The sequence below is a fragment of the Cynocephalus volans genome, chromosome 11, assembly GCF_027409185.1.
Source record: "Cynocephalus volans isolate mCynVol1 chromosome 11, mCynVol1.pri, whole genome shotgun sequence".
In the NCBI taxonomy this organism is placed as follows: Eukaryota; Metazoa; Chordata; class Mammalia; order Dermoptera; family Cynocephalidae; genus Cynocephalus; species Cynocephalus volans.
The window spans coordinates 123,200,305-123,210,680 of NC_084470.1; the positions used below are offsets into that span (position 1 = coordinate 123,200,305).

General features: G+C 54.7%; 1 protein-coding gene across 1 annotated transcript; it reads right to left on the bottom strand.

Annotated features, from left to right (window-relative positions):
* Positions 1–2,159: 2,159 nt before the first annotated feature.
* Positions 2,160–5,342, bottom strand: SHISA4 (shisa family member 4). The gene is made up of 5 exons (XM_063114341.1): positions 5,126–5,342; positions 4,643–4,814; positions 3,699–3,832; positions 2,899–3,066; positions 2,160–2,674 (listed from the first exon to the last, which is right to left on the bottom strand). Exons 1-5 carry the CDS (start codon positions 5,196–5,198, stop codon positions 2,628–2,630), a joined length of 594 nt encoding a protein of 197 aa, XP_062970411.1. The 5' UTR covers positions 5,199–5,342; the 3' UTR covers positions 2,160–2,627.
* Between the last annotated feature and the right edge of the window lie 5,034 nt (positions 5,343–10,376).

Genomic DNA, 10,376 nt, shown 5'->3' on the forward strand with positions numbered 1-10,376 from the left:
TCTTTGAGCTCTGCCTCCCCACAGTACCTGAGCAGGCCCACTTGTTTTCATGTAAAAACGTTCATCTTCTCCTTCTATGCCTCCCAGACCCACCTCCTCCTGAGGGTGCTCAACGTTCCCTTCCAATCCAGCAAGACCCCATTTATACCTTTAGGGGCCCCAGTCCTCGAGGGCCCCCACCTACTCTCACCCCTGCCTGCCCTTGTAGGGTGCCTGATTGGTTTTCAGGGGTGCTAGTTGAGGAACGAGGTGATCAGGAAGGGCAGCTACAGCTCCGTGCTCCCCTGGCCCTGCTGGGCTCTCTTTGTTCCCCTGATTACGAGCCACACAAGAGGGGTCAGAGGAGAGAGATAGAGAGCTGTGGGAGAGATGTAGGGGTATTGCCCCCATTGAAAGAACTCCAGGGTATGTGAGAGGGTCCTCTTCTCTGCTCAGAGTATGTGAAAGCCCTACTCTGTCAGTGTCTCCCTCTTTTTCTTAAAATTCTCTTATTTTCAGAGCTTTGCAGATTTAATTGACTAGAAATGGGGGTTACTCCACAGTCTTCCATCTGCAGATATCACTGGAGTTAACCTGCCTCCTACCCCAGATTACAAAGCAATTTTTCATTGGACCCAGGTTGTTGATTCAGGATAATTAATTCTGACCGGCATGGCCTTGCACACATTTACATGTCATTTCTCAGGGAAACTCAGAAATGTTATGTGCAAGTCTCCTCCACCTCCCAGCTGCAAGAGAGAGGACACTGGGCTCTAAACCTCAGATGACTTAGTAACCCTCTCTCCTAAACTGCGAAGCCAGAACCATCCATGGCCCCAGCTCACATCTCTTCTGCCCACCATCAAAGAGGATTTGCGGGATGGCCCCAGCTCTGTCCCCACCAGCATTAGCTGGCCTTCTCTGTCTGGGTCAAGTCCAGGCGTAGACTTGTGGGCCCCTGAAGATTTCACTGGGAAGGGGCAAGCTGTGAATCTGGGGCCAGAGCTCTGCCCAAAGCAGTTTCTGATCCTGGCCCCAAAGTGCTAGCCCGGGAGTTCCTGCCTTCCAAACTGTGTCACAGGAGATAATCCCCCAGATTATGTGGGTGGCAGAGGGCCCTGAGGGCACAGTCAGCACAATGACCATATCCAGAACCCAGCTGGGCAGCAGGAGCCCAGAAGCCTGAGGAAGAAGACACCTGAGGGGGCAGGGCAGGGGAGCTAGCCTGAGGCTGCATGGGGCTGGAGGACCTGCGGATGGAAAGAAGGGGCTGAGCTTAGGGATACTGGCAGAAGGAGCTTGGGAAAAGGAGACGGTTGTGGGGGCTTTGCCAAGCTGAGCTGGCACTTTTCTCACTTGAATAAAAAACTGTAAAACTTCCTTCCCTGGATCTGTCACCAGACAAGTCCTGAGAGCACAGGACTATGACCTCAGAGAGCAAGGCAAGGGAGAATGGCCAGACAGCTTCAGGTGTGAGGGCACCCACTGCCCCTCCCACATTGCCTCTTCTGGGCAGTATTCTGGGGAGAAGAGGGAGATAAAGTCACATCCCTCACTGCCTGGCTTGGTGGGGGAGAGGGAGGCACACTGACGATGGTCCAGGGGACCTGATGTCTTAGGGTCCACTGATTATCCAAGCAGCTGACGGACAGCCTGGTAGGTGGCCAATTGGCTCCTCTGCTAGGACCTCTGGTCAGGAAGGAAGGACAAGACTGACAGCTCCATTGACATATTTCACCCTCAGGCCAGCCATGAGGTATTATCCTCTTTCTATAGATGAGGACGCTGGGGCTAGGAGACCTTCAGAGTCCTGCCCAAGGTCAGAGAGAGGCAGGGCCCAAGTTCGAATGTAAGTGTATCTGAATGGAGGTGCTGCCTTTGTGCAGTTGGCAGCACCTCAGATGTCAGCGGGTCCTGACCCCTAGCGGGGAATCTCTGTAGTGCAAATGAGCACCCTTGCAGCTGTGGCAAAATCTCCCTCACTGACTTTGGGAACAAACCCAAGGACTGCTCAGCCTGGGCAGGTTCTGCTGTGGATGGGGTGAGGGTGATGCTGTGCTCCAGCGCTGGTGCTGGCCCTGCCCTGCTTTGGGGCTATGGAGTGGGCAGCAGGCCGGGCCCAACCGAAGGTGGTGCTGCTGGAAGGTGTGGACGGGCCCAATGATGCCACCAAATGGGAGTTACATCTTTACAGCTTTAATCCAGCAGGCTGGAGCCCTGGCCAGTAGGGCAGCCAGAGAGGAGGGCTACTGCCCGCTGTTCATGGAGTCCCCTCCCTCTCCCCACCCTAGCCAGAGTGGGTAAATAGGAGGGCCCCCAGCCTACCCGGCTGGGATTCTGGGAGTAAAGGGACTATTTGAAAGTAGGGGCTGTGACCCAGGCTGTTATTTCCCTCCCTTGCCCCCAGTAAAAGTAACCTACCAGTGTCAAACCCTCCCCACCCACCCCTCATTCATAGGTCTAGTTCCAGCTCAGCTCCTGTTCCACATCCCTGGGGCTCTGCCCTCAGCAGGGCCCAGGGCTTGGCTTAGTCTGGGACCTGGTGACTAGAAGACCCCTGCCCACCCCCAAGGTCAGATGCAGGTACAAAATGGGGCCATCTCCCAAGGTTGGCATCACTGAAGGGGCAGCAGAGATATGCTGGTTCCTCAGGCTCCTGGGTGAGAGGACTGTGGTGGCATATATGGGGGAGGAGCTGGAAACCAAAGAGACAGGATGAGGGTCAGTGGCACAGGGGGACATGAAGTAACCCCACCTCCAGGATATGCGTGACCCATGGGGAAGAGCTGGTCTGGAGGTTCCTAGCTAGAGGGGAAGACAGTCTGGGAGAAGGAATCTGGGAGTGAGAGAGGCTCAGGAGAGGTCCCAGAGCGAGGGGTGGAGGGTGGGCAGGAGCAAGGGCTCAGATTGCTTACTTACCTGCGGGGTTGTAGATCGGGGGCCCAGCTGGGTAGAGTGGATACTGGGGAGCAGGACCACTAGGTGGGTACATGAAGCCAGGCTGTGGGGGTGCAGGGCCAGCTTTGGGGTCCTGGGGGTATGGATATACTGGCTGCACCGGGATGCCTGTCATCGGAATCTCTTGGCCTAGGTGGGGACAAGGATCAGCATTCAGAGTTCCACCTCCCAGGGCAAGCCTCCTCCTCCTGCCCAAGGAAACCAAAGTAAGCACCCCGGGCCCGGCCCTCTGGCAAGCTCCAGGCTGGCCACCTGCAGCCCTTGCCTTCCAGACCCTGCTTGGCAGAGTTGAGCAGGGCCCCAGCTGGTCAGCCCATGTTTAGCAAGTTTGTTCCTCTCAGCAGGTTTCAGAGACTTCATGAGAAAAAAAACACATGCCAGCATTCAGGCACACATTCCACTGTACACCGGAGCACACCAAATTAATGTTCATCGCTACAGACCCCACCCCGTGTACTTACTAAGAGTCATTTGCATGCATATACCCACTCTACTCACCATTGTTGACAGACTGGACTCCTGTGCACATCTGAATATGCATGTGCGTGCACGTACGTGTACACACAGTCCGATGCTCCGCTCCCATAGACCCCTGGGCACATTCTAACACTCATGGGCTCACAAGCATTTTTCTGGTTTACATGCTATCAGCTGTGTGTATGCAGAAGCATACACTACTACAGAATTCACCAATTTTTGAATGCCCACCATGGGGCTCAGCCCAGCCCATCTCAGGCCCATCTGCCCAGTGCTGTGTGTACCTTCGAATGGGCTCTGGAGCTGCTGGCGACGGCGGTACAGGTAGCAACAGGAGCAGAGGAAGCAGCAGATGGTGGTAGCAACCACAGCAACGAAGAGGATCACAGCGGAGGCGATGCCTGCTATGGTCTTGGGACTTGAGACAAAGAACAGGCCCTCTCACCTTCCAACACTCATGGGAGGGGGTCCTTAGTATGCTGGCTCCAACTTCTGGCCAGCAGGGGGCCACAGCATGCTGAGATTTGGGGTTCCTTGTGGGGCTCTGCCCAGTCCCTGTAGAGGAGATCTTAGGGGGACCTCTACTTCCCAGAAGGCTGTGCTGCCCGGCTGGCTGGTGTGAGGCATGCCGGGATTTGTAGTGTGTCCCCACCCCACAAACACTGCTTTGACATCTACAACTTAATCCATTAGACTTGGAACGTGTTATCACTGAAAGGAACCTTAGAAATTATCTAGAGCTGTTTTTTTTTCTTCAAACTCCAGTTGGACAGTATCCTTATATCTGTTTTACATACTAATAGTTTCCTCCAAAAACAAGTTTTGAAAACCACTAATTTTGGCAACTGCCTCATTTTATGAAAAGGAAACAAGGACCAATAGAGGGGAATTGTCTTCCCCAAGATCATACGGCTAGTAAGAAGTGGACCTGGGAATCAAACCCAAATGTCCAGCCTTTGTGCCAGAGCGTCTTCCACAAAGCCACACTGCAGTCTGGGTGTTGACCCTGTACTCTCCCTCCATAGGACCTGACAGGACCGAGGAGAGGGCTCCAGAAAGAACCTGGTAACACCCATCCCAGCCCAAGCCTGTGATGGTAACTAACATGCCTTTCCTGGAACTCCCAAGTGCCAGCACTAACCACCGAGCTCTGTCACCAAGCTGGAGTCCTGGTGACTCCATTCAGCTAAGAATGTGGAGGTGGACAGTGGAGGAGGCAGGAGCCCACCTGAAGGCCAGGCAGTGCTTCTGCTGCCTCTCGGTGATGAGCAAGGTCAGGTCCCTGCAGCAGTACCGGTGGTAGCAGGTCCCGCAGCAGAAGGTGAAGAACTCACAGTCAAAGCCCGGATGCCAGGAGCCATTCCGGTCCAGGTACCACAGGCAGTCCTCGCCGGCCAGCGCTGCGGGCAGGGGTGGGGGCGGCCAGGGACCACCAGGCCGGTTCACGTCCAGCCGCCCCCAGCCCCACTCTCCCGGGGGTCCGCGGCCCACTGGCTCCAGGAGGCCGAGCGTTACCCCTTTTCTCCACGCCGAGGGTCTCAGCCCCTGCGCCCCACAAGCCTGTGCCCTGAGCTGACCCGCGCCCCGGGCTCAGCTTCCCACGGCCCAGCTTCCTGAGGACCCCGCGGCATCCAGGGCGCGCGGGCCGAGGGGCACCGGGGAGCCCCACCGCAGCCCACCCCTGCCGCCTCGCTCCCCGTCCCCTCCTTACCCAGGGGCGCCCCCAGCACCAAGAGGGCGACCGCGGCGAGCGGCGCTGTCCTGCGGAGCCCCGCGGGCCGCATGGCGGGGGTTGGGCGGGCCCGGCCGCCCGGAGAAGGCACCGCAGCACGAAGCCGGCGGCGGGAGCTGCGGCCGGGCCCAGCCGGCGCTCGGGCTCCCGCTCCTCTCCCGCCTCCTCTGGGGGCGGGGCTAAGCGCCCGGCCCGCGGTCCCCCTGCCCGCGCCGCTCCGCGCACCGCCCGGGAGCCCGCCCACCCGCGACGCCCACGCAGCGCCGGCTCTGGATCTGGGCGCCCCTCACCCAGCGGGGCATTGCCCTGCTCCCCCTCTCCCTGGCTCCACGGAGGCTCCTCCCGTCCGAGCCCCCATGGACACAGCAGGCAGCTGGGCACTGCGGCCAGGGAGGCCTGGCTGTGCCCTGGGCCCGCCCCTGCCTAGGCCCAATCAGTATCCCGGACCCCAGGATCCCCGATCCTGGTGGCACTTCCGAATGCCCACACACACGGACCAACCCTGGAGGGGTAGGGCCCTTGTGCAGAACCTCCTCCGCACCAGTGTCCAGCCCGGGACATCCTGCAGGAGCGAAGAGAGGGGAGAGAGGCTGAGAGTTACCCCGCCCCCGTTTCCAGAACACAGGCGCCCATTGAGAGGCAGTTCAGAGCTGCTTTGTCCCCAGCGGTGCCCACAGGCCTGGACCCTGCCAGCTGCACTGGCTCCGTGAGATGGTCCCTTCCCCCACTGAGTGGACAGCGCTGGCATGCACCAGCCCATGGCCTCACCGGCAGGGATGGCAGGCCACTGGGGCCACCAGGGGCCCATCCAGTTAGACACTCTTGACAGTGGAAACCGTTTTCTTCACAGAGCAAGCCAGCAAAAATACCGCATTAGCCACAAGAGCATAGGGAAGGCAACAGTTAATTACAGATGGAGACAGTGGCCTGTTTTTGTTTTTGGCTGACTGGTATAGGGATCCCAACTCTTGACGTTGGTGTTATGACACCACACTCTAACCAACCTGAGCTCACTGGCCAGCCAGAGACAGTGTTTTAAAGTGGGGGAAGTCAATCCCCTTACAAATTTATACTGAGTGCCAGTGACCATTTCCCATGCTACATGGGGTACCCAGACCAGGAACTGCAAATCAAGCTAGGGAGAATATCAGAAGTCTGCCTTAATCCGCTACCCGTACAAAGCACTTCCCCAGTTCTACATCTACTTGATTAGAATCTTTTCAAGGCTCTGGGAGCTAAGCAAGATTGGTAAGTGTTATTATCAACCCCATTTTATAGACATAGAACCTAGGACTCGGGGAAGATAAGGGACTTGCTCAAGTTCATACAGTCAGTAAATGGTAGAGGCAATAGTAGGACCCGAGTCTTGTAAATCAGGGTGGACCCCTACCCCCAACAGCAGATGGTGCAGACAGTGAGCATGTCTCATGTTCTGGGGTGAGGGAACAAGGGCATGCCATGGAAGGCCCAGTAGAATCTAAATAGGTTAGGGAAGGGCTGCTCAAAGAGGAGCTGCCCCATTGTGCACCCCTGTGAGTGCTAGGACACCCACCCAGGAGAGCTGAAATAAGGAGAGGACAGGCTTCTGCCCCAGGAAGTGGCTGGTAGCTGGATGGGCTAGCAAGAGTATGTACTCACACAGGACACAGTCATAAACGCAGCAGCAGAGGGACAAAGAGAGACACCCCACAATCCACCGTCACCCATACAGTGTGCCCATTACCACCTATCTGCTCTTTCTTACACCACAAGCTCCGTGAGTGCAGGGACCACGTGGCCGTGTTCACTGTTGTCACCCAGCCCTAGCCATAGGTGCTCGGTCATGGTCGAACAACCCTCAGATGTAGGCTATCTTTCCCACCCAAGGCTGACTCTTACATGTGCACTCTTGGCCTTTTCTGATTGTCTCATTATCCCTTCTCTTTAGTGTCTTCAGTGTCTCCCTCCTTACTAGCTTCTTTTCCCTAGGAAAGCAAAATCTCAAGTCTTTCCTATTAAAAAACCGAAACAAAACCACATGCTTCCTGAAACTCATCCTTCACTACTTTCTGGTTTTTCTCCATTTTTCTCCCATTAGTCCTCCTTAAAGCTTACACCCCTATTGACACTTCTAACTTGCAGTGACACCTAGCTTGCCAACACCATCAGTGATTTTCTTTTTAAATTATTTACACACACACACACACACACACACACACACACACACACACACACACACACACACACACACACACACACACACACACACACACACACACACACACACACACACACAGGCAGCTGGCCTCTCCCGGGATCTGAACCCTTGAACTTGGTGTTGTAATGCTGCACTCTAACCAACTGAGCTAACCAGTCAGCCCCCAGCAGTGACTTTCTAACTGCATAATTCTAGGAAAATTTTTCAGTCCAGTAGATAGGAAGTGATTAGACAAGGACAGAGGGTGAGGAGGGGGCCGGTTGGAGGGGAGAACTGGCAGCACTGGGAGAATTGGCACTTCTGACCTTAGCAGGGGTTGCCGTGTCACCATAATGAACCTGAGTCCTGAGGGAGGACATGGTGCTGGGAAGGAGTGAGGAGTGGGGCATGGGTGAGAGGACCGTGGAGGGACTGCGGCCCTGGCAGAGGTTGTTCAAATCTTCAGGCCTGGAGGGGCTTCACTACCCCTTCTCCAGCCAAGGACACACAGGAACATCTTCTCCTCCCCAAGCTCATCTCTTGGCACCCAGTGACCGGGGGAGGAACTTGCATGGAAAATAGGAAGCAGAGAGTAATCTACGATTAGATGAGACACAATATAGGCTTTGCTAGCATGAGGCTGTTCCTCGGGTGCCTGGAATATGGTAATAATGATAACACTAGCAACTGACGTTGCAAATGAGCTCATTCCATTGTACCAATGAGGAAACCAAAGTTGGAAGGAGTTAATTCCCCTAGTTCACACTGCTGGGATTTGAAGTTGGGCTCTTGTGACTTTGAAGCACAGGCCCTTTGGCCCCACCACCTGCCTCTCCATAAACATGTCTAAAATGCTCAGTGCTATGCCTGGTATAAAAAGCCCTCATCCCCAGCAAGAGTCTGCACTTGGTGGAGAGGTAGCTGGGGATATCTGAGTGGGGACGCCGGGAGGAGGGGAAGGGCTGGGCCCATGCCTGTGATCTAGTTTGGGCTTGGCCTGAGGCTGTGGTAGGAGCGCTCTGCTGAGTCACCTCACTCCTGGGCTGAATGACCAGCCTGGAGCTCTTCCAACCCCTTCCATGCTCCTCTTCATGTCAGAGCAGACTGACACTGGTGGGGGCATTCCTGAGCCCTCCTTCCCTTCCCAGGCCCTGGGCCCTGAGCCTCCATCCCTGAGGCTCCTGCCTCACCCTGCTCTCTGGCCATGGAGGCTCCTGCCCCACTTTAGTCTGGCCTCTGGTGGTTTGAGTTGAACCATTCCCAGATAAGGGAAACTCCCTTCCTTTCTCAATTTTTGCCTCTGGTCAGTCAGTGCCCTCATCAGAGGAGCACTCCAGGCTGCTCCTCCTTGCCCTGCCTCTGGCAACCTAATGCCCGCAGACAGGTAATTACACATTCCTTCCCTCTGTAAGACCCTGAGTCCTTTCCTCTGATTTAATCTGTCACACCCTTTCTAGGGAGCCTTGATTCTCCTTGTAGCCCACAGGCCCAGGAGAGGGCTAGGAACCTGGCCAAGGTCTCATGGCTTAGTTGGGGACTAAAAGAACCCAGGTCTCCTGGCTCCCACTGCCCCAGAATAAACAAATCTCTCTCCTGAATTAGAACTTTTTTCCTGGCGTCTAGCTTTAATCTTTCCTGTTGTACATGAAAGACTGTGTCTCCTGGGTTTATCCTCTTGGTGGGAGGGACTTGAGTGTGGGTGAAAGACTGTGGTGATCAGCCTCACTGCTACCCAGCTACTGGCAAGACGGGACACTTCCCCAGAGGGATTTTTATCAATGCCTTTGCAGGATTTCCTCTCCCAGAATGCCAGGCTTTTGCTTGTTTACAGAGTGCCCTGGACAGTCTGGACAAAGCTTAGGCAGCCTGGGCAATAGGAAAAGAGGGTGTGTAGCCAGGCTGACTTGGGTGGCATCTGTGAGCAGCCCCTTGGTCAGAGACACCCTGGGTAGCCATGAGAGCAGCAGCAGCTGCAGATAGTGGGGCAGACGGGAAGGGCCAGGTTATCTTTAAATGGCACCTTACTCAGCCTGCAGCTCTGCCAGCTGGGCAGGGTGGGGGCAGATGAGTTATTTTGGGATGTGAGGGTAAGGGAAGAGGAAGGCTCTGTTTACAGCTCTCCCCTGTCTGACCCACTCCCTCTCCTGGAAAGGGTTTGAGGCCATGGGCCTCAGCCCTCCACTAGCCCTTTCCACCCCTAGGTCTCTGTTCTCAGCCTACCTCTGTTAACTATCTGCATAAATGGGAACTGTTGTACAAGGTCTTTCTTGGCTAGACCAGCTCTGTAAGGGCAGGTTTAGGTAGTCAGAATTGCGTTACACTTGGGATTAGACTAATGATAGCTAACATTAATACTTACTATGAGGAAGCACTACAAAATGCGTTGTATTATATTGACTTTATTCAATCCTCACAATCGCTCACTCCATGAAACAGATACTAATATTATACCTGTTCTGTGGATTAGGAAGTAGAGACATAGATATTTAAGTAGCTTGCCCAAAGTCACCCAGCTGGTAAATGGCACAGCCTGGGTTCAAATCCAGACAGTCTGGCTCAAGAGTCCATCTTCTGAACCACTACCTAGAGAGATTCCTGCTCTACCACTTGCTGGCTCTGCAAACTTGGAGAAACCACCTAACCCTTCTGGCCTCGGTTTCCTCATTTAGAAATGGACTATACGGTTCAGTCAAACCCACTAGAATCCCCAAGTCAGAGCTAGCAGAGGCGCTCTGGCCCATTCTGCCTCGCTCTCTCTTCATAGAAAAATAACTTACTTAAGGTCATATCGTAGGGCACTGGCGCTGGTTTCTGTGCTCTTGCTAGTAAACCTCCTTGTGCCAAGGAGCTAGTGAAGAGTATGACAGCACGTATGAACTTGCAATCACAAAGTCAGGTGTGGAAGAAATACATTTTAAAAAATTTCCTTTTAGTTGAAATAGATCAGATTGTCTATCCTGGTACCTGAAGGGGAATTCTGTCTGTTGATTATGGTTTGTTCAACTTTCCAGGATTATGAAAAGGTCCTGAGGTCTCACACAATGTGAAATATTG